The sequence below is a fragment of the Macaca nemestrina genome, chromosome X, assembly GCF_043159975.1.
Source record: "Macaca nemestrina isolate mMacNem1 chromosome X, mMacNem.hap1, whole genome shotgun sequence".
In the NCBI taxonomy this organism is placed as follows: Eukaryota; Metazoa; Chordata; class Mammalia; order Primates; family Cercopithecidae; genus Macaca; species Macaca nemestrina.
In genome coordinates this window covers 5,213,648-5,237,723 of record NC_092145.1, presented here as the reverse complement: position 1 = coordinate 5,237,723, position 24,076 = coordinate 5,213,648, and the positions used below count along the sequence as shown (strand labels likewise).

The 24,076-nt window shown below is 38.3% G+C and overlaps 1 protein-coding gene and 1 long non-coding RNA gene across 6 annotated transcripts in view; one reads left to right on the top strand and one right to left on the bottom strand.

Moving 5' to 3' along the window:
- Positions 1–24,076, top strand: part of LOC105495893 (myotubularin 1) — a 107,416-nt gene that overhangs the window by 78,605 nt on the left and 4,735 nt on the right. For all 5 annotated transcript variants that reach the window (XM_011765804.3, XM_011765808.3, XM_011765803.3 and 2 more), the window contains exons 9-14: positions 2,654–2,842; positions 6,667–6,852; positions 13,384–13,590; positions 15,263–15,355; positions 15,978–16,091; positions 19,060–19,236. In XM_011765804.3, coding sequence (XP_011764106.1) covers positions 2,654–2,842; positions 6,667–6,852; positions 13,384–13,590; positions 15,263–15,355; positions 15,978–16,091; positions 19,060–19,236 — 966 coding nt within the window. The remainder of the gene's footprint in view (positions 1–2,653; positions 2,843–6,666; positions 6,853–13,383; positions 13,591–15,262; positions 15,356–15,977; positions 16,092–19,059; positions 19,237–24,076) is intronic.
- The window catches only part of LOC139360599 (uncharacterized), a 28,933-nt gene continuing 23,990 nt past the window's right edge, over positions 19,134–24,076 (bottom strand). Inside the window, exon 2 of the long non-coding RNA XR_011618103.1 lies at positions 19,134–23,125. This is a non-coding gene — a long non-coding RNA (uncharacterized lncRNA). The remainder of the gene's footprint in view (positions 23,126–24,076) is intronic.

Here is a 24,076-nt window from a genome sequence, read left to right as displayed (position 1 = left end):
CTTACTTTATTGTGGCCACCAATTTATATTTATTTTTCCTAAAATAGCTTTTATAGGAAAGACTAAGTTCCCCATCACCTCTACATATTTAGAGATCTACTATTAGGTACTATTAAGCATGGTAGTATGTTCTTTTCAGTATACTTTTTAACCACCCGGCTGTGGGCTAAGTCTCAGAGCTTTGCTTACACCCAGAAAACATATGTGCCTTTAATGTGAAATCATTAATATCTGATAGTCGGTTCTTTTCATAAAAGCTCATGTAAAAATACAAAAGGAAGTGATGGGAAAGAGATCTTATTTCGTGTATAAATAAGATACAAACTATAATAAAATATCGCTGGGTAGAGAAATAATCAACGTGCATTAAATGTTTCCATTAATGTATTCTCTTATTCTCAAACAGATTTGTCTTAATTTTATGAGTCTTTAGTGTACAAGTAATGCACGTTCATTTTAAGCATTATAAAAAATACTGATAAGCAAAAAGGAGTCTGCCACCTAGTGAGAACCAGTGTTAACATTGTTGGTATATATCCTTTCAGACTTCCTTCTAAACATGTATATATGTTCCTTCTAAATATATATATATATATATTTGAAAAAAGTGAAATTATTCTATAATTTGTGTCTCAGTCTATAGAAATTATTCTATAATTTGTGTCTTTTTCTATCTAGCAGTATCTTGTAAACAGCTTCCCATGTTGCTAAATATGATCCGCTCATATGCCGGTGTGTAGGTGTACCAAGATTTATTTAATCAGTTTTCCATTGTGAGACATTCAGCTTCTGCTTAATCTTTTGCTATTATAAATAATGCTGTAATAAACGTCTTTCAGTGGTTAGATATTTGTGTACTTCCTTAATTATGGCTTCTAGATATTAATTTTAATAATAATACAGTGCCATGTACTGTAAAGGCACTCATGGTAGTTGACGCTGTGAAATGAACATTATTTGTACCTATTTAGCTCTGTAATAAGCATCCTTTTCAAAAACTAGTAAGAATCCCCCCTCCTGCAAAGAAATTAAGAGGTGAAACAACTCAGAGGAGTAGCATTTCCTAACATGGCACCACAAAGAGAAGAGGGGTTGGGGGAGGGAAGCCATTGCCTACGGTCTGACTGAAATTTACAACTTGATGAGGGTCTTTCTCAAATAATAAATCTTTTAAATGTGTAGCAAATAACTCCTTTAAAGTGATCTCATGTCTCTTGTCTCTCTTGATACCAGGGCCATAGAGGGAAGGGAAGGCAGATCTCATATGTGCTGTGCATTGTAGATTGGAAGGTGGAGGTTTAGGTCCTACTAGTACCTTCTCCAAGGCTCCCAGTTCTGAGCCTTTGGACTCTTAGGCAGGGGCTACGATGGTGTTTTTAATTGATCTCTGTTATGGTGCAAGGACCATATTTGTTCTGAGAATGAATAAATATTATCGTGTAATCTTTTCTCAATAACCTGTTGTCATTATAAACACTCATTTTTATAAACATCAATGTTTGTCATTTGCCATCGTGAGGTAGGTAACTTCAGAGACATCAGGGAATTTGGTGTTATGTTGAGTAAGCCCACATGGTTATGCTTCTTTAGTTCTTTGTGTCTGCATTTTGTAGTTTTTGTTAACTGACTTTCCTGGCTGCTGGGCCTGCCTCTATAAGCTAACACGAGCCAGTGTTTATTGCAGACTTTCTGGGCATTCTTCTTCAGGCCCCCCAGCAACCCTATGAGATTATATTATTCTCCCCATTTTATGGAAGAGGAAAGGAAAGCCAGAGAAGCTGCGAGTGAAATGCCTGAGGTTAGAGCCGTGGCAGAGATGGCACCAGACCCCAAAGTCCACATTGTCACCCACTGTGCTGCAGTTCTCCAGCTCCCCATTTTTAACAGCTTTATTGAGATCTACTTCGCATACCAAACAATTTCCCATCTCAAGTGTACAATTCTGTCATTTTTGGTATATTACATTATTAGCTACCTTTTATGTGTATTACTTTTCACATGCTATGAGCTTGGAAACCAGGGAGCAAATGTACTAGACTTGTGTATAAAATTAGAGAAGGCAGGTTCTGAATCAGGATTTGATGAGCTCTCCTAGGCAGTGGATGTCCACATTGCACTGTGGAGACAAGCAGACCTTCGCTCTTTGGGCTGTCCTGAGATTCGTTTTGCTCCCCTTGGGTTTTCTTCCTTCCTGTGTTAGATTCTAGAATTGAGACTGTCGGGAAAATGATCTGTAGACATGAGTTGGTATTATGAGAAACATATTGTACCAGAGACGATTTCCTTTACCTCTCACTTTTTGCCAAAGCTGCTTCTATATGATAACAAATCCAGTGCAAGCTACATAATTAAAATAGGATCAAGCTTTCAATTTCCTTTAAGTGATATAACTATTTTTAGGTAAGCAATTAATTTCTATTGGATGTGGTGCTAATTAAGAAAAGACTGGTAGTTTTACTTGTTTCTGAGTTATATTATTAAATGCATGTCTCTGGGCACACGCACACAGTGAGATTGCAATTGAACAAGTATTCTATTTTAGCACTGTCAGATTCACTTCTTGATAACTATCAGTGCTTTATGGTTTGCAGTTTTAATTGTTTGCTTGGAGATTGGCTTTCTTGATAGCTTAAACTTTCTGACCTAACCATAGGTGCTGTCATGGATTCATCCAGAAAATAAGACAGTCATTGTGCGTTGCAGTCAGCCTCTTGTCGGTATGAGTGGGAAACGAAATAAAGATGATGAGAAATATCTCGATGTTATCAGGGAGACTAATAAACAGATTTCCAAACTCACCATCTATGATGCAAGACCCAGCGTAAATGCAGTGGCCAACAAGGTGAGTGGACTTAGTGATGTGCTGGACACTTAGCTTACATATGGAATGCAGTGTTTTCTGTGAATGTTTTTGCCATGGTATAGAAACACATGGGTTTAAATTAATAGTTAAGAAAACCAGTTCTCTTAGATATAAAGTAGTTGTAATCACAAAACTTAAACAAAATTGAATACATCAAAATCAAATGCAAATAAACTTTAGGTAAATAGGCATGTCTAGACTATGAAGTTGGGTTTTGGCCAGGACCTTGGCAGGAAAAAGTTAGATTCTCTTTAAAGCCCTTTCAGCTGTGGATGATCCCTCATTGTGTACACTATTGAGGCATCTGTAAGGAGCTATGGGAAGCTGTAATTATTAAAATACTAAATTTGTATGCTACCCAAACACTCCCTCCCCCATACCCATATATATTCACATATGTATATTCTCATTTACATAAGATAATTCAAGAAATGAGTAAATCCACGTATGTGAGTTTTCCAAGCACAAACATATACACAAAGTTGACCATTTTCAAAGAAGTCTGTCTCAATTGACTTTTTGCTGTAAGCAGAATATGCTGAATGCACTTAAAATTGATTAGGGTCATCATGAACATCAGTGACTGCACAGTGCTGCCTTCAGAAGCTGCTGCAAGGTGTATGGCTGTTTGCTCCTATGCTAAATGGCCCCAGATTGGTGTGCATTTTACGTTCTATTTCTCTTTTTTGTTGTTTTTCTTTTCCTTCTCCTCCCATCATTGCTGTCACTTTGAAATGCTCACAAGGGGCCTGCCCTAAATTGCTCACTCCTATTCCAGCTTTCAGATTTATTGTTTCTCATCTGCTGTAGGCTTAAATTTCATCATATTTAATACATTGCTTATCCTGAGGTTATTTGTCTAGCATCTTCAATTATTCAGAACATAAGAACCAGAAAGCAAAACAAGTTCTTGAGCAGCTCAGATAGGTGCAGCAGCTTCCCAATAGAATCTGTGATGTCTGTCTGCACTAGGATGTGTCAGACTGCACGCATGCACAGCTCAACTCTTCATTATTTGCGCACGGATCTTCTGTCCTACATGTTTAATCCTGGGCCACCTCCCCATCCCCATGCATGCTTTTGAACCAGCTGTTTGTTACTATGGTTGTTTTTTGGTCCAGAGATGATTTTGAAATTATATGTGAAGCAATCAGTAAGCTAAATTGACAAGTAAATTAGGAATCGTAAGTGAAACATTCAGGAAATGAAATCTAAATCTAAATGTCTTCTTGGATTGTCCTTAATTTTATATATCTCTGTTACTATTATCTTTCATATATAATTCAGAGTGAATACATATATATATATAATGCAATATTTTCATGTACATATTTAGCCTGAAATAGATATGATATAGCATTACAATGAAGTATTTACAAAGAATATTTTAGAATATTAAAATGCATGAAATGGATACACTAATTAACTCTAAAGCTCATTCTAGAAATAGAATTCCTGAAGGCCTTTTTAACACTCAGGAAACAAGCCTCCATTTCTAGTCCTCTTAGGAGTCAAGGGAAGGAAAATATCAGGGAAAAAGCCTAAGCTTTACAGATCTCTGTCATTCTTTTAAAAAGCTCACTTGTGTCCCCCTCCCTCTGCTGTGTCTCTCTGCTAGTCGTCTATATCCATAGCAACAGGCCCGTAGACCTTTACATCATCGTTCTAGGTAATCTACATTGTTCTTTTTTGTTGAAGAAAGGAAAACCAGAAAGAATACTTCAAAAGTAACCAGAGATGTAGAATTTGAACTTTCAGGAACTCAGTGTGTGCTTGACTAATTGATTGTTGCCCTTTCTGATCTTCTGTTCTCCTTGGCCTAATTGTTCCTCCCTTACGGATATTTAGAAATTTACATCCCCAGATGCAACAAGCAACAGCACGTCATTTTAAATTAAACAAAATCCAAGGATCGGTGAGATCTAGCAGCAAGCCGCTTCTATTTTTGTGGCAGTACATCGTGATGAATTAATGTGGAACTGTGCTAATGTCTGTTTTTACCAGAAACATTAGCGATGAGTAATAAAGTATATTTTTCCTTTTATTTTTTCACTTATTTTCGGTTATTTATGAAGAGAACTCCAGTTTCAAGAATCTCTTTGAAAATCACCACAACTATGTAAAAACTGCATGTGTAGAGAAGCAGGAAGAGGAGAAAGTGGCCCACTTAAATAATGAATCGCTTATTTATTAGCTAATAACTTTTTTAAAACAACACTGTGAATGTTTACTGTCTACTTACTAGTGATACTATTTAGAGCAAACTCTAAAGAAATATTTCTGCCTAGGTGTATTTTCTTGCCTAGAGTCTTTGGAGACCAAGATTTCTGGCTTTAAACATAGGTCTCCAGGTTTGAAACCTAAATGGATGGTAGCCTTACTTCTGCAGGAAACCTTTCTCTGTGACTAACTCCAGGGGAAAAAAACAAACAAAAAACTAAACCTAAGTTTCTTTGGCCCTTCTACCCATGGCTACAAGCTTATATTCCTACCATTGTTATTAATAAAGAGAAAATAGGCATATTGTAGCTATGGCACATTTGTCTGGTGACTTCTCCTTTCCTCTACAGCCCCAGGCAGATGTTTCCCTGTTCTGTTCCTACAGGCACTCTGGAGTTAGTATAATATTGCTTTCTTTGCAAGTCTCAGAACTGTTGAACTTTTTCTTAAAGGGCCAAAGGCCACGTGTTCTATGCCATTTCAAAACATTTAAGCAGAATGCAGCCGGATTCCTAAATGAAACCATAGCATCTCTTTGTCAGTGTGGAAAATGGGCACTCTTCACATGCTGTGAAGATGAACCAAAGCCTGCTCTGGCAACTTAATACTTGTAGGTGCTGCAGTAGGCGATAGCCATCTTGTCTCCTCTTGAAATCTTTTATTCTTTCAGAGCTCACTATGTGCAGCGCTCTGTCGTTGGTGTTTGCATAGCAGAGAAACAGTCATCGTTTAGTAGAAAAAGTGTGAGCTTTGAAGCCAGACATAGATTTAAGTGCCACTTACTACCTATGTGACTTAGGGGATAGTTAACTAGCATCTCTGGGTTTCTGTTTTCTCATTGGCAAAATGGGGATAGTAATACCTATCTTGCAGCACTGCTGAAGAGATAAAATTATGTAAAGCAAGAGTCACAGTACCTGGGATGTCATAGGAGTTCATTAAATAGTGGCTGGCATTAGCTATTATAATAGAGTGTGGTTCCTTTAATAGTATGAGACCTAGGTAATATTATCCTCTATTTTACAGGAGAGGATGTTGAGGCTCAGAAATGTTAAGTGCCTTGTCCCAGATCACATGGCAAGGAGAAGCTGAAGCTGAGCTATCAGCCTGGGTCTGACTCCAAGGCCTGTTGTTTTCCTCTAATGCATCACGTCCTACGTGAGTGCTGTTACAGAGCCAGAGGTGCCTGCTGCTGCCTCAGTCTGGCTGCCTCCCCCCTTCCCCCTGAAGAGTACTATTAGAGATACAAAACTAATGGAGGACGAGGACCTTTCACAACCTACTTTTGCCTTTCCAGATCCGGAAGAAGAGCTATTAATTATAGAGCATTTTGAGGATGATTTTTTTCCTTAGGAATACAGATTCCCCAGGAAATTGCCAGCCTTCTGTCTTTTTTTCAGCTTAAAGTATGACTAATGTTTTTGAGACTTATTGTTGGCTAGGAAGTCAAGTCACATCAATTATTCATTTAAATTGGAGGATTTGAGGTTATTTGGAGGACAAATAACTTTAGAAATATTTGTGTAAGTTTCTAATGAAATAGAAAACTCAACTGATTGTTTGTATTTCATGTTGTTTCTTAGGCAACAGGAGGAGGATATGAAAGTGATGATGCATATCATAACGCCGAACTTTTCTTCTTAGACATTCATAATATTCATGTTATGCGGGAATCTTTAAAAAAAGTGAAGGACATTGTTTATCCTAATGTAGAAGAATCTCATTGGTTGTCCAGTTTGGAGTCTACTCATTGGTTAGAACATATCAAGGCAAGTATATTTTGTTAAAATATTTGCATATATAAACAAGAATGTAATTGTTTGGTGGAATGGAGATATTTTTTAATTCCTTTAAAAAAATGGACATTGAGAGAGAAACTTTGTAGTATAGGACCACATTTGACAGTTTTATGTTGCTTTATAATTTGCTTACCTAAATTAAAGATTTCACATCATCACTGCGGAATATATTTAGAGTGTGCAAAGACATCTCTTTCCATCTTTCAGTATTAAGTCATTCAGTCTTTCATGCAGGTTTGTTTACGAATAGCCAATTTATTATCTAACCATTACTGGATATAATGTCTTTGGACCTAGATAGAGGTGGTCAGTATTTTTTTATTTTCTTTTTTTTTTTTGAAACTAATCTCAAATGACTTATTTTAAAGAATTGATTTTGTGTTTTATTATTTTCAATCCTGATAAAGGCATCAATAATCCTCCACTTTTTAAAAAGTACTTGAAGCGATCTGAGGGAACTAACACTTTTAGAAACCCTTTAGTTCTGTAAACAAACAAAAAGTCAGCTTTAATGTATAGGTGAATTATTAAGATACATTCTCTAGTCAAATTTTGTTTTCCAACTTACCCTTCATCTGCAAATGGTGGCATGCTTTTCTCAGCTAGCCAGGCTCACCCTCTTGGTATCATCCTACATTTCTTTAGCTCCTGCACCTAGCTAATCATAAAGTACCACAGGCCCTTCCTTGGAAACATTTCTGTCACTCTCATAGTCCCCTCACCCTCACACTGGCATTATTCACACTAGGCCATTACTACCCCTGTCTTTGCACTCTTAAAATGGTTCTGTTTTCTCTTCCTTCCCTCTCCTATCTATTCTATAAGCAGCTGACAGAGAACATTTTGCTAAAATATCCTGCTATTCCAAAACCTCTGGGGGCTCCCAACAGCCTAACCTGACAGTCACGGCCCTGTTCCTCTGGCTTCTGCAGGTTTGTAGATTAACCTGCAACTACGGAAATCCTTACTCTTCCTATTTCCATCTCACTTAACACCTGTTTCTAGGCCTTTGTCTAGGTCGTCCTCTTTCTCTAGAATGGATTTCCCCATCCTTCCACTTTCTTCAAGGACCAGATCAAATCCCACCGAATCTCAAAGGGAATGTTCCTTCCACTGACTTTGCTATACATTTTGTCTCTTTTTACACATACCTATCATCTCTTCAATCATATGTGAACCTCCTTAAAGTCTTATACCATTTTCCCATTCACAAGGTCTAACATAAAAAACAAAATAAAACTGTTTATTTTACAATAGTTTTCAATTTACAGAAAAATTGTAAAAGTACTATAGAAAGTTCGCATGTACCCAACCCAGTTTTTCTCTTTATTGACATCTTACAATGCTCACAACTATGGCATGTCACATTGTACGGTACATTTGTCACAACTAATGAACCAATATTTATACATTATTAACTCATTATTAATGCAGTTCATACTTTATTTGGATTTTCTCAGCTTTCACCTAATGTCCTTTTTCTGTTCCAGGATCCCTCCCATCGAGGTATCACATATTTAGTTGTCACAATTAGTTGTTTTGTTTTTTTGTTTTTTTTTTTTCACAATTCATTGGTGAGGATGACAAATTCATAAAAAAATGAAAGTCAGGCAAAATAAAAATAAGATTTGATTGGGACCTTGGTCAAGAGAAACACCATGCATTTGGGGTAGTGGTGGGTCATCCACCTGGTGGTGTCTAACAGGCAGGCTTTCTGCAAAGTAGAACCCAAAATAGAGACTTAACACTGAGATGTCGGTTGGGCAGTCAGCTATTGGGCAACAAATGCAAGCAAAGCCCTTTAATGTAGTTTCTGAGAGGATGTGTGGGGAAAAGATCAAAGGACTTTGAGTGGAGCTTTGGGCCTGTTTGTATTCAGGGCAGGAGGTAAGAAGTGGAGCTCAGTGAAGGAGGCATATGAGAGAAATGGACATCAAAGGAGGATATTGGAAGGTAAAGAAAGGGTCTTAAGAAGAAAGGGTCAGTGGTACTTGAAGGAGGTTTATTAACGAGGTCCTTTATGACCTTGGGGTTGTCCAGTGATGTGGTGGGCGTGAGTGAGAAAATAGAGGTAATGAATATCGACTGTTCTTTTAAAAAGAGAGGGAGTTAAGGAAGGGGGAAGTGTTGAGGATCATATGACTATGAGAAGGGCTTTTCAAGTCATGGGAAGCTTTAGCCTGTTTTGTAGACGAAGAGAAAAGATTTACTTCAGGATTTTTTTTTTTAAGGGAAATAATCACACAGGTCTGAAAATATGCTCATGATAGTGGAAAAACAGAGCCAGCATGGTGGCTCATGCCTGTAGTCCCAGTGCTTTGGGAGGTCAAAGCGGGAGGATTGCTTGAGCCCAGGAGTTTGAGACCAGCCTGGGCAACATAGTATGACCCTGCTTCTTACAAAACTCAGACAAACAAACAAACAAAAAATAGTTGTGGTGGTGCACAACTGTAGTCCCAACTACTCAGGAGGCAGAGGCAGGAAGATTGTTTGAGCCCAGGAATTTTCAGGCTGCAGTGACCTATTAATATGATTGTACCACTGCATTCCAGCCTGGGTGACAGAAGAAGTCCCCATCTCTTTAAAAAACAAAAAGTGGATAAGCATTGGAAACCACCTAAATGTACAAGAGAAGTTTTAAACACACACACATACAGAGTTTAGAAAAGTATCCACCAATATGTGAATAATTATTCTTTCTGAGTAATAGGCCTATGTTTTCTCCATTTTTTCCCCAGGGAATATATATTACTTTTGTAAATAAGAGGAAAAGATTTTTTTAAAAAAGAGAGAGAGCACACGTACAGGAGTTATTGGCAAGGTGGCTCAGCTGCTACTCTGAGCTAGATAGAAGGAAGAGAGACTGGGTGAAAGGAGGTCTTGTTCAATGGCTCAGATGTCTGAGGAAGTTAGGAGGTAAGGCCATCTGCAAAAGATGAAGTATGGCAGTTAGCACTTAAGAAATGTGGGAAATGTTTTAAGAGGCCTCTCTAAGGTTTTATAGTTTTGTCTATAGCAAAGGGGATATGAAAGAAATGAAAGAAACTGTCATTGTTCTGTACAGAAGCCAAAGGAGGTACCAGGAGACTGGAGTCCAGGTGGAAACCCGTAATGATATCTGACTCGGGGCTTCTCAGGCATCAGTCACACCATAGCAATTCAAACAGTGGAGCAGAGTTGCAGATAGCCTTGAGTTGGACCTAGAATACTGGATGGAACAAGGGGAAAATCCATTCCCTGCCTCTTCCAGCTTCTTGTGGGCACATCATTCCATCCTCTGCCTCTGTGGTCACATTGCCTTCCCCTCTTCTGTCTGTATGAAATCTCCCTCTGCCTCTCTCATATCAGGATTTGTGTGATGTAATTTAGGGCCCGCCTGGATAATCCGGAATTATCTGTCATCTCAAAATCACTAACTTGATCACATCCACAAAGTCCCTATTACCATGTGAGATAGTATACACAGGTTCCAGGGATTAGGACCTGGACATCTTTGGTGACCATTATTCAGCCTCCTATACTATTTTATAGCCCTGGGTCTGCTGACAGGTGGAGTGGCCATCACTAACCTGTAATCTGGTGAAATGGTGTCACCACTCAGTGTATGAAACCAGGGCAAGCCTTTTGCAATGAGAAAATCACCATCCTTAGCATGCCTCTCAAATCATCATTCCCGTTCACTGACAGCCCCAGCAGGGTGGAAGGAGGACTCTGTAGTGTCTGGAGCTTGTGTTTTCTCTTTGTCCTTTTCAATACAGTACTCTTTCCGTATAGTCCTTCTTCTTTTAAAGTATCATGTTATTTTGGCCTTCTTGGATGGCAGCTAGCCGTCATTGAGCCTGTGCTCAATGTCAGCACTTTATGGGGAGCATCGTTTAGCCCAAGACAAGCTAGTAGGGATATTGCTCATTTCATCACAGTAGAGAGAAAGAAACCATGGTTACTCAATTGGCCCAAAGCACGAGATACCAAAAGTGGAATGAGGTTTCAGGCCCAGGTCTTCAGCCATAGAGCCAGTGCTCTTAACTACTGTGATGTATACTGCTTGATGGCTGTCATTTCTTTCATCAGTCACGAGTCCATCAGATTATTTAAGTTTTTGGTCATGTGTTTTTAAAACTCTGGTTTAGTTTTATTAGATAATTATAGCTGTTTCTGTCAGAAGTGATTGTGGGAATTAATACTTAATTGGAACACAACTAATTTTTCAAAATAATTGGCTGAGATTGAATCCTTTTTTTTTATTATTATAAGTGAGGGAAGTATCTCGAGTGAGAGTTGCCCTCTGTAAAAATGCATTAGAACCCCAACTTCATTAAATTGGACTCAAGTGATCTAGTATATTACCGTTGCTTCTCAACAGCCGTTTCTTCAGAAGTACTTCAAATGAAAATTGTAAACAGAATTTCAAGGAGAATACTTAAAATGCTTGAAGAAATAAACAGCTCTAGTCATTTTAGGAGTAATGGATTTTGTACAGCTAATTGATGTGCCGGGCATCCTTAGGTCCCTTAACCTTTCCTTCTTGGCACTACTTTATCCACTTATCTTTAGTTACATTGTATATGTAAAACTAATGAAGTTACATTTCTTTATTTTTGTAGATTCAAGGGGTAAATGTACAGGTTTGTCACATGGATATATTGCATAGTGAGGTTTGGGCTTCTAGTTTACCTATCACCCGAATAGTGAGTATTGTATCCAGTAGGTAATTTTTCAACCCTCATACATAGGATCTTTCACTTGGTCTGCCTTTTCCATGAATTAGTTAAAATAAACGAATTTCCATTTCCATTTCCATTTCCTTGAATTGGGTAAAATGACTGTAACAGATGTCTGTTGCATGGCTGCTAGAATTTTGGAAGCTCCATGGAAGAAGTCTTTTAAAAACCAACCCAAAATAACATAATATATACAAATTGTTGATACACATGTGAAAAGAAGGAACTCTCATACATTGTGGGAATGTGAAATGGTACAACCACTTTTGAAAATAGTTTGGCAGTTTCTTTTAAGAATTAAACATGCATTCACCATATGATCCAACCATTTCACTCCAAGATATTTTACCCAAGAGAAATAAAAACACTGTGTCCCTTCAAAAAATGTGTATGCAAAAGTTCACGCCAGCACTATTCATAGTAACCAAATGCTAGAAACAACCAAATGTCTGTCAGTTGATGAATGGATAAATAACATGTGGTCTATCTACATACAATGGAAGGGTATGTGACCATGAGAAGGAAGGAAGTACTGATTCATGCTACAACACAGATCAACCTTGAAAACATGATGCTAAGTGAAAGAAGCCAGTCACAAAAGGCCACCTATTGCATTATTCTATTTATGTAAAATTTCTAGTAAAGGCAAACTATAGGGACAGGAAGCAAATCAATGGTTGCCTGGGGCTCAAGGTGGGAGAAGGATTGACCTTAGATGGCACGGGTAAACTTTTTGGGTAATGTGGGTGTTCTACAACTAACTACATTATGGTGATAACTGCACAACTGTATAAATTTGCTAAATCTTATTGCACTCACACTCAGGATGGGTATATTCCATAGTTTATAAAGTATATTTCTGTAAATGCATGAATCATCAAAAAATGACATCATAGCAATAACCCATTGTATACATAAATTTATTGATACTTCTAAGTCTCAAATTTTTATTAGAATGCTTTAAGTACCCTACTGTTTATGAGCCAAACAAGAGTTGATATATTGCCAATTTAAAGGTCAAAAGGTGGATTTCACTGTATCAGACTTTTACAGTCTAGATGCAACCTGTTGGGTCAGTGATTTTTTTTTTAATCTGATCACTGTTATGGGTTGAATTTTTGTCCCTCAAAAATTTATATGTTGAAGTCCTGACCCCCCGTACCTCAGAGTGTGACCCTATTTGAAAATAAGGTCTTTGCAGACATGTTTAGTTGAAATGAAACTGTACTGGAGTAGTGTGCGCCCTTACTTTGTTATGACTAGTGTCCTTATAAAAAGAAATTTGGACACAGACACACACACACAGTGAGACTGCCATGTGAAGATTGAAGTTTTGCTGCCACAAGCCAAGGAACAACCAGAAGCTAGAAGAGTGACCTGGAAAAGATCTCTAGTGATTAGCGTGGCACTGCCAGCACCTTGGTCTCAAACTTCTAGCCTCCAGAACTGTGAGACAATGTATTTTTGTTGTTTAAGCCTCATAGTTTGTGGTACTCTATGACAGCCCTAGCACACTATCACAGTCGCATCCATGAAAATAAGTTTGGGATGCAGTTTGGCTTTTGGTTTGTTTGGGTTTGTTTTTTAATACCTACGCACATTCAAATGCAGTGTCTGTAGAGGATAATCAACAGATCCTGCAGCTCTTAGTGTTTCATTTTGATAAATCTTTGTTCTGGACATTAATATTTTAAAGCATGGCTTTTTCTAAGTTTAAAAACTATCAAATTTAAGCAGTATCTTATAGCTCCCTACTGACTCACATATTTTTCTTTGTCAGCTCGTTTTGACAGGAGCCATTCAAGTAGCAGACAAAGTTTCTTCAGGGAAGAGTTCGGTGCTTGTGCATTGCAGTGACGGATGGGACAGGACTGCTCAGCTGACATCCTTGGCCATGCTGATGTTGGATAGCTTCTATCGGAGCATTGAAGGGTTTGAAATATTGGTGCAAAAAGAATGGATAAGTTTTGGACATAAATTTGCATCTGTAAGTAAGCAAAGCTAATTTCTAAAAATAGATCACTACCATTCGCGATTTTAAAACTAGTTGTTAAGTTACATATTCAATATTACAATGAAAATCTGAGGAGTGTAATAAAAACTTTACGAGTTTGAAAATGCATGATGCCTTGGGTAGCGAAAGTCTTTTTAAAAAGTGACATGTTTATCCATCTGCACTGTTCGCAGTTTCACTTGAAAGTAATACAAAGAATCTTCATGGAAATGTTTACGTTGAAATTTCCTAAGAGAAGGAAGATAGACAATTCTTTCTCAAATAATATAGCTATTAGAGTCAAATATATTTTATAGACTTTTAGTTGAGGCTTTTATTTCTGATATGCATTTTTTAAATCATCAAGAAATGAGTAAGTTCAAAAGCACTATTGTATAACATGGTGACTATAGTTAATATATTCTTGAACAATGTTAAAAGAATGGATGTAAAGTTTTCTTACCACAAAAATGGTAACTGTGAGGTAATAATGTGTATGCTAATTGGTATATTCAGTCATTCTACAATGTATATATACTTCAAAACATATTGTACACAGTCAATGTATATAAATTTCTCTCTCGAAAATAAAAATAAAATAAGTTTTAAAAAATAACCCCCCAAGAATTTTTTTAAATGAAATCATCAAAAGAACCTATTATAATTCATATTCCTAGGTCTTATTTCCAGATGCCCTTTGAATACACATTTTGACCCAGCTCCCCAGTGATTCTCATGAAGGAGATCCGTAGGCTACCCTTTCAGAAACACTGCTATGTATCCTTTTAGCCTTCACCCAGGTTTCATAGTGTGAATAACATTTTCAAGTAGAAAGAATCATTGTGTTTTTGTTTTGTTTTGTTTGTTTGTTTGAGATAGAGTTTCGCCCTTGTTGCCCAAGCTGGAGTGCAATGGCGTGATCTCGGCTCACTGCAACCTCCACCTCCTGAGTTCAAGCGATTCTCCTGCCTCAGCCTCCCGAGTAGCTGGGATTACAGGCGTGCACCACCATGCCCAGCTAATTTTTTGTATTTGTAGTAGAAATGGGGTTTCACCATGTTAGCCAGGCTGGTCTCAAACTCTTGACCTCGTGATGCGCCCGCCTCAGCCTCCCAAAGTGCTGGGATTACAGGCGTGAGCCACCACACCCAGCCATAGAAAGAATCATTGTTTAGTAAATGAATACATTGTGAGATTTTTTGGTTTTTTCTTGTTTTTAAGAGAGAAAGAACATTTAATTCTAATAATCATACCTTTTGGACATGATTTTAAGTCTCGAAACTTTAGGATTGTTCTCTTTGCAACTGAAAGAACTAGGTTGAGTGTATTGCTAACATACTATGTAGGATAATCATGTCCATTCTATCTATAGCTGTTTAGGACTCATACAAAATTCCAATTATATGAAATAATTGTAACAATCACCTAGGATGATGATTCTTTGGCAATTTTTATTGGTATTTTACAGACGTTTATATGCTTAATTTCCATTATTTTGAAACCTTACATTGCCTATATTGCCATGGAAGTATATATTATTTCCTCTCTGAGAAACTTGGCATTTAGAAGGCAGATTGCTGAACTGTATTGTCACATTTTGTGTTATATGCTTTCTCAGTTTTGTACCCATTAATTAAAACAAATTATCTTCATCAATTTATTTCAGCGAATAGGTCATGGTGATAAAAACCACACCGATGCTGACCGTTCTCCTATTTTTCTCCAGTTTATTGATTGTGTGTGGCAAATGTCAAAACAGGTAAGGAATATGTGGGATGAAAATACATTCGACTTAATGTTTAAATTAAACATTTTAATATAATGGTTGGGATTTGACCCCAAAATAATACAGGGTAGAGATAGAGATGAAGCACGACTGGTCATGTGTGAATAATTGCAGAAGCCAGGTACATGAGTGTTCACCTTTTTATTCCTGCTACTGTTGATATATCTGGGATTTTCCCTTAAAAAGTTTTAAAAATTAAATATTTAACTGTTATCTCTACTAGTGGAAGATCAATGAATTGACAGTACCAAGTTGTCGTTTATATATATTTTACACTGACACTTCTATATAGCTGTGTCTGCTATCTCATAATACCTTGAATAACTAAACCACACTGTACCTGCAGGAGAGCCCAGAAAATCAGCCTGTTTATCTCCTTTTCCTCTTTATTGCTTTATTTAACACTTAAAGTGCTCAGTCCTATATATACTGCCAAAAAAAGAACAACTGTAGTATGTGTGCAGATTACAGCCTCTGCTGTCCTTTCTAGAGCCCTACAATGTGGCAGCATTTGTTTACTTCTAAGGTGTATCTTTCTACTTTTATAAAGTTTCAGTCCCAGTTTTTCATGCTTTGTTTGCTTGCTTTTGTTTAGTTCCCTACAGCTTTTGAATTCAATGAACAATTTTTGATTATAATTTTGGATCATCTGTATAGTTGCCGATTTGGTACTTTCTTATTCAACTGTGAATCTGCTCGAGAAAGGCAGGTGAGTTAAAATGCTAATTTTTTGTTGTTGTTATATATTAGGCTTGCCAAAATGTATGTAGTCTGCCATGAAATATAAAAATATGATTAGCTTGTAAGACACTGTGTTTGACCTCAAAGAGTAGGAATTACATTAAATGTATGCATTTTGTGCTCTATAAAGGAAAACCTGAGGCTGGGTAACTTATAAAGAAAAGAGGTTTAATTGGCTCACAGTTCTGCAGGCTGTACAAGAAGCATAGTGCCGGCATCTGCTTAGTTTCTGGTGAGAACCTCAGGCTGCTTCCACTCATGGCAGAAGGTAAAGGGGAGCCAGTATGTAGAGATCACATGGTGAAAGAGGAAGCAAGAGAGCAGGGAGAGGGTGCCAGGCTCTTTGTAACAACCCAGCTCTCTTGGTAACTAATATAGAGTGACAACAAACACCTAAGAGAGAGCATCAATCTGTTCATGAGGGCCCTGTCCTCATGACCCAAACAGCTCCCACTAGGCCCCACCTCCAAAACTGGGGATCAGATTTCTTTTTCTTTTTCTGTTTGTTTGTTTGTTTGTTTGTTTTTGTTGTTGTTGTTTGAGACAGGGTTTCACTGTTGCCCAGGCTGGAGTACAGTGGCACAATCTTGGCTCACTGCAACCTCCGCCTCCCGGGCTCAAGCAAGATTCTCCCACCTCAGCCTCCTGAGTAGCTGGGACCAGAGGTGCACGCCACCACAGCCGGCTAATTTTTGTATTTTTAGTAGAGATGGGGTTTTGCCATGTTACCCGGGCTGGTCTCGAACTCCTGAGCTCAAGTGATCCACCCGCCTCAGCCTCCCAAAGTGCTGGGATTACAGGTGTTGAGCCACTGCGCCCAGCCTGGTGATCAGATTTCAACATGAGGTTTGGAGAGAACAAATATTCAAACTATGACAGAGCTTCCCCCAAAAGTAAAAATATAGCTACCATATGATCTAGCACTCCCACTATTGGGCACATATCTAAAGGAAATGAAATAATCATGTCAAAGAGGTTATCTGCAGTCTCATGTATATTGCAGCACTATTCACAGTAGCCAAGATATGGACTCAACCTGTGTCCATCAACAGATGAATAAAGAAAACATAGTACCTATATACAGTGGACTACTACTCAGCCATAAAAAAGGAAATCCTACCATTTGCAACAACATAAGTAAATCTGGAGGACATTATGCTAAGTGAAATAAACTAGGCACAGAAAGACAAATACCACATGATTTCCCTTATGTGTGGAATCTAAGAAAATTTGAACCTATAGTAATAGAGAGTAGAAGGGTAGTTACCAGGGGCTGGGGAAGGGGTAAGGGAAAGGGGGACACAGTGGTCAAAAGATACAAACCTTCAGTTATAAGTACTGAAGACCTAATGTGCAGTATGGTAATTATAGTTAATGTATATTTGAAATTTGCTAAAATAATATTCTCACTACAAAAAAAAAATTGGTAACTAGATGAGGTGACATGTTAATTAGCTTGATTGCGGTGATTATTTCATAATGCATACATATATCAAAACATCACATTGTATACCTTAAATATATACAATTTTTGTTTGTCAGTTGTAAATAATACTGGGGGGAAAAACACAATTGTTTCCGGGAAAAGAGGTGAGAGAGAGCACTTTTTTTCATAACCTTGTCAAACTATTTGGCTTTTTAAACTATGTGCATATATAAAAATAAAAACAGTAACATGCAAATAAATACAATGTGGTATATAGATTTTGGCATCAAAAAGGTACAACTGAGGTTTTAGGTGGATTCAAAGAAAGGCAAAATTATGCTGTCATTCATGAAATGAAATACATATGTTTAATAAATTTCTTTTCTTTTTTTTTTTTTTGTCTTTTGAGATGGAGTTTCACTCTTGTCACCCAGGCTGGAGTACAGTGGCACGATCACGGCTCACTGTAACCTCTGCCCCCCAGGTTCAAGCAATTCTCCTGCCTCAGCCTCCCCACCACTACCAGCTAATTTTTGTATATTTGGTAGAGACGGGGCTTCACCATGTTGGCCAGGCTGGTCTCCAACTCCTGACCTCAGGTGATCTGCCTGCCTCAGCCTCCCAAAGTGCTGGGAGTACAGGTGTGAGCCACTGCGCCTGGCCAAGAAATTTCTTTAGCCATTTATTTTGGGATGTTCTTTCAGGCTTCCAGTTTGAGCTTATTGCTCTTTCCTTATTAAAGTCATTACTGGGGAAAATTTCAGATTGTACCTTTGGTAATTTTAATTCTTGTATTTTTATTTCCCTAGCTCTGGTGTTTTGTTTTGTTTTGTTTTGTTTTGTTTTGTTTTTCTCTCTCTAGTTTATGGTCAGAATTTTGTAAACGCCTGCAATAGAAAGCAATGCAAATGTGAATATCTTTATGAGATGGCAACACTAGGCTAAAAAGTGAAGACTTCGTGTAGTCAGTTATCCAGATGTTTTCACAGATATGGATGTTGACATGTAGATTAAACATCTGGATGGTTGATTAAAATAACTATGTCCAGATGCCTACCGTCAAGTAGACACAGATTAAGATTTCATAGTTCCAACAAATAGAAAAGTTTTAAAAGTCATTGGGATCTTATGATAATTTTTCTTTTCACTGAATTAAGAAGAGTATACTACCTATCTGTTCATAAATGTTTTACCTAGCCAGGAATACTCTTCTTAGGTCAGTGAATTGCATTTAATGGTACAGTATCCTGCACCCCTGTCTTCAGGCAGAAATAGTGGCTCTCAAGCTAGGCCATTACCTATGCAAATATCGATAAGTGGCTGCCAAGCACTCACTGGCCCGTGAGGCTTTTTGAGCTATTATGAGGATAATGTAAATGTATGATTCAATTTGATGCTGCGCTGTATTGCTACAGGCTGCAAAATGGCTTGTGGATTTATGTGTGTTTTTACTTAGGCTTTCCACTTTCTCTCTCTCTCTCTCTCTCTCTCTCTCTCTCTCTCTCTGTAGAAAGTTACAGAAAGAACTGTTTCTTTATGGTCACTGATAAACAGTAATAAAGAAAAATTCAAAAACCCCTTCTATACTAAAGAAATCAATCGAGTTTTATATCCAGTTGCCAGTATGCGTCACTTGGAACTCTGGGTGAATTACTACATTAGATGGAATCCCAGGATCAAGCAACAAGTAAGTGAAGTAGCACTGTTAAAAGATAGCAATGTCAACTGCTTGCCTTAGATAATATTATTTGGTAAGGATTTTTTTTAACAGCATGAAGAAAAAGATCAGACTCTAAAAACACACTTATTGTTAAACTCAACCTTAATTTAAATTTTTTTAAATTACTAAACCATGTGTTTTGATGTTAAGCTACAATTCTTCTGCCAATGTGATATAATTGTTTACTATAATGCAGGCTGATTTAAAGCTCTAGAAAATTTGAGTTTTCATAGCCAGAGATTTCCTTTTATCACTTGAAGTAGTTGTTCATTATACAGACATTGTTAGAACATTCTTTACATTGACTAGACTTAGATGATCCTGTTACGAAAATGTTTGCTACTCTCATTCAGGTGTATGCACTAGGTCAGCTAACATCAGATTGCTTTTCACTGAGTGTATTTACTTCTAAAATAAAGATAATTACTCTGTCAATGGTAGTAAATTCAGTTGGCCATTTATCAAACAAAAATGGAAACAATGAGTTTTGAAGTGAAAGACTCTACATTTTGTTAAAGACACACTTGGGCTTTCCATTCTCCCACCTCTGCTCCATCCAAAACCAGAAGGAAAAACAGCCTGTTTGTAAAGGCTCAGCAGTGCTTCAGTTTGTTGATTTATTCTAAGCATTATAAATATTCAGTATTTGTGATGGTTCTTTGTAAAGGTTTGCACATTTTCCTGCAGTGTGGGTGGTCGACTACCTGTTCTCACAGTTCAGTCTTGCATAAGCACCAGCTTTAATGCCAGAAATAGGCTGTCCACAGCAGGGTCCCATAGCTGTGGCCTCTCTCTCAGATTGTTCATTCCTCTCAGGCAGTTGGCTACACGCCAGTCTGTGCCCTGCCTCCTCACTGGAGAAGTGCCCATTTCAAGCTGGCACCCTCATTTCAAGGTCTGTGCTACTCACGTGAAAGGCTTTTGCAATTTGGTAATGGTTGAAATGTGTATTCTTTTGGAAAGTGACAGATTCCAGGGCTTGAGAACATTCACTTGTTTAGTTTGGAATTTGAGAAGCAAATGGGGGGAGTTTATTTAACAGTAGTTCTAGCATTTTGGAATATCAAGTAAAGAATAAATAATAATCCTTACAGAATTCTAACTGCTTTTACAAGAGAGGTGTTCCTTATTAAAAAATATTTTATAGATGAGCACTGTGTTTGTCCTATAAAATAAACCTTTTCCATATTTGTCATGGCTTGTTTTTAAAATACTGGCAATGAGAAAGTACGGGTAGTTTTTGTAGAAGTCCTGTAATCTCTTCTCACCCATTTGTACTTGGAGAAATTCTTGAAATTCAAGGAATTTGGAGCAGTTCATTTCTGAATTCATGAAGGTAACAATGATAATAATTATGTGACAGGTCAAGTTTGAGGGTACATCATTAGAAGAACTTAGTAGAATATATTTATCCCTCTTATTCTCATAGATCTTGGCAAAATGGAACTGGCCTGGAGAGGAGTGCTCATTCTCTGGTAGGGGTTTTTACTTTGAGACAGGAATTGGCCTATATTGTGATCTATTGGCATGAATTCAGAAAAGAAATAACTTATCCTTTCTATGTGGATTTTCTGAATGTGAAGGATCCTATACACGTCTTTATCTCCCTAGGCACTTTGTGTTTTCATCTACCAAATCTTGAGTGTTCTCATGCAGGCACTGGGGGGATGCCGAGATTAAGAAGAGGCGGTCTCTGCCCGTGAGTAGCTCCCAAGCTGGTAGGGGCGGTCAGAAACATAAGCCAATGATTATAATGCACAGGGATAAGTGTAAGAATAAAAGTATGAATTAAGTACATTAGGTTTTCTTAAAGATCTGCTTATGTAGAACATTATTTCATACAGAAATAGATTAAATCAAATCGCATAGGACTTTTAAAAGTACATAATATAAACCTAAAAGAATGTACTTAACCACTTAAAAGTTAAATTGTTATTCAGTTGCGTGAGCCAGAAGGTATACAAACAATTACTGGCCACCTGTAGTATTCACAGCACTGTGGTGGTATACTATCAATGTTGAAAGATACAAAAGAATATATAGCCTCATAATGAGCTGTTAGCCGCAAGGAAGGCAGGATTAGTGTGCTTTTAAAAGCAAAAGCCACCAACCCTTGCTGTGACATAAAAACTCAGCAGAGTTTATGGAAAGACCAATGCTTACATTTGAAAAGCTATCAATAAGCAGATCTGGTGCTTTTATTTAATACGAGGAAATTACTCATGTCAAAAGCATAGTCACATTACAAACCTGAGTAGGAATTTCAGCTGCCAGTGAGCATCATAGGGTACTCTAGGAACCACTGCATTACATGTAGCTGTTAATCAGGGTTACACTGGATGTATTGAAATTTTGTTTAGTGGTAACTGAAGGATGAGATTCAGGACAAATATTAGCAGGCTGACCTGTGTGGCATTTGTTTCAGTCATTTTTGATAGAAAAATTAAAAGGGATCTGAATATGAAAATTGTTTGAAGCCTAAAATACTTCCATAATGAGCTGATTGCCTGTCTTCTTTTCCATGCCATGCCAAGCTGGGACATACTTTATAATTCATTTCCCAAGTGAGAAGTTGAGGTGTAATATTTTGTCACTTGGCTTGAAGTTTTCATTTCTTGTTGTTTGTCTTTGTATTCTATCACAAATGGACTCTTCTTTTATCTCCTCTAAGTGGTTTGTGTTTGTCTGTAGCCCAATAACTTCTACATATTTTATACCCATTACTTGACTGAATTATCTTTTTATTTCTAACAGTTTTTCTGTGTACTCTCTTCAGTTTTCTAATGATACAGTCATGCCATCTGCAAAAACTACTGTTACCTGATTTCTTTTTCTTATCTAATTGCACATGCTCATTGTAATACTCAAGCTGATTCTAAATTCTAATACTCATATTTCAAAGGGAGGTTTTAAAAATAGCCACAATTTTGGGGGAGAATATCAAGGAAGAACGTGCCCTGCTATATAGCAAGACTTACTTGGAACAGAGTAGAGCCCAGAAACAGACCTGCATCGATGTGGAGACTTGGAATAGTAAGAAGGTGGTGATGTAACACATCCCTATGAGTGGAATGTTCAGTAAACGGTGCTGGGACTGGAAATAAAAGTTAACATGTGAAAACAGAACTGCTAACGTTTCCCCCAAAACCTCTTCCTCCTGCCATCTTCCCCATTTCAGTTCGTGGTAGCTTCAGCCTAGTTGCCCTGGCCAGGAACCTTAGAGTCATCCTTCACACCTTTCTCTCCCACACCCCATGTCCAATCTGTCAGGAGAGCTTGTTGGGCTCTGCCTTCAAAACACATGTAGAGTCCGAGCACTTCTCACTGAGCCCCCACCACCACGCTGGTGTGTGTTGCCTGCCCTCTCCCGTGTGTGGCAGCAATGGCCTTCTAGCTGGACCCCCTGATGCTACCTTTACTTCTTTCTGCTCTTCTCAACATGGCAGCCAAAGCAGATCATGCCACTCAGCTGCTGGAAACTGGCCAGGTAGCTGCTCACCTCACCCAGAGTCCAGGCACAAGTCCTTACAATGGCCTCTTAAGCCTCGTGTGACCTCCACCCCACCCCTTACCTCTGTGACCTCCTGGCATCCTCACCAACAACTCTTTCTCACATGCTCAGCTTCAGCCAGACGCCTCTGCTCTTCCTCAGACACTCAGGTATCCACTTGATGCCCTCCTTCATCTCCCTTAAGTCTTTGCCCAAAAGTTACCTCTTCAGTGCAGCTCACTCCAACCATCCAGTTTAGAGTGGAATCCTCTTACCCTGCTCTAGTCTTCTGTAGAATTGATCACCTTCAAACATTCTGTGAAACTCCCAGGATGGTTAGGTTCGTCGTTTGTCCGTCTCCCCCTGCTAGAAGATAAAGGCCATAAAAATAGTCATTTGGGCCTCCTTTGTTCACTGGTGGATCCTGAGCACCTAGAACAGTGTCTGGCCCTCAGTTGAATTTTAAGAGAAAAATGGACAAAGGATATTAGCAAGCATCCCACAGCACTTACTGGGTGTTAGGCATTCTGCCAAGCATTTTTGAAAAACTTCCCACTGCCAGGTCACACCCTAAAAGTCACAGTGATCATAGGGAGAATGGGATTAAGAGACTTCTGCAATCCTATGGGGCTTTGTAACTGGAGCACTAATGGAAGCACCAGTCCCAGTAGAAATGTGGGCACAGTTCCATCTCTGCTGCATTTGTACCTGGCTTTAGCTGATTCACACCTTGGCTGCCTGTAGTGGGTAGAATGGTGTGTCCCCCAAAAGACAGCGACCCAGAACCTGTGAATGTGACCATATTTGGGAAAAAGATCTTTGCAGTTGTAATTAAGTTTAGGATCTCAAGAGGAGATCATCCTAGATTTAGGGTGGGTGAGCCCTAAATCCAATGACAGATGTCCTCAAAAGAGAAAGGAGGGGAAGATTTGAGACCCAGACATAGAGGAGAGAAGGCCATGTGAAAACAGGCAGAGATTGCAGCGATGCTGCCATAAGCCAAGGAACACCTGGAGCCACTAGAAGCTGGAAGCGGTGAGAAAGAATTCTCCCCTAAAGCCTCCAGAGGGTGCATGGCCCTGCTGACGTCCTAATTTGGGGCATCTGCCCTGCAGAACCATCAGAGAATAAATTTCTGTTGTTTTAAAAGCCACCCAACTTTGTGTTAATTTTTTAGGGCAACCTCATGGCTCATGCTCCCTTCTCTGGGATACAGGTTCTAGAAAGTGTCTGCTTCTAATAGAGACCATTCTCCTGAACATTAAAAATTGGATCCAGACCAGATACAGTGGCTCACATCTGTAATCTCTGCACTTT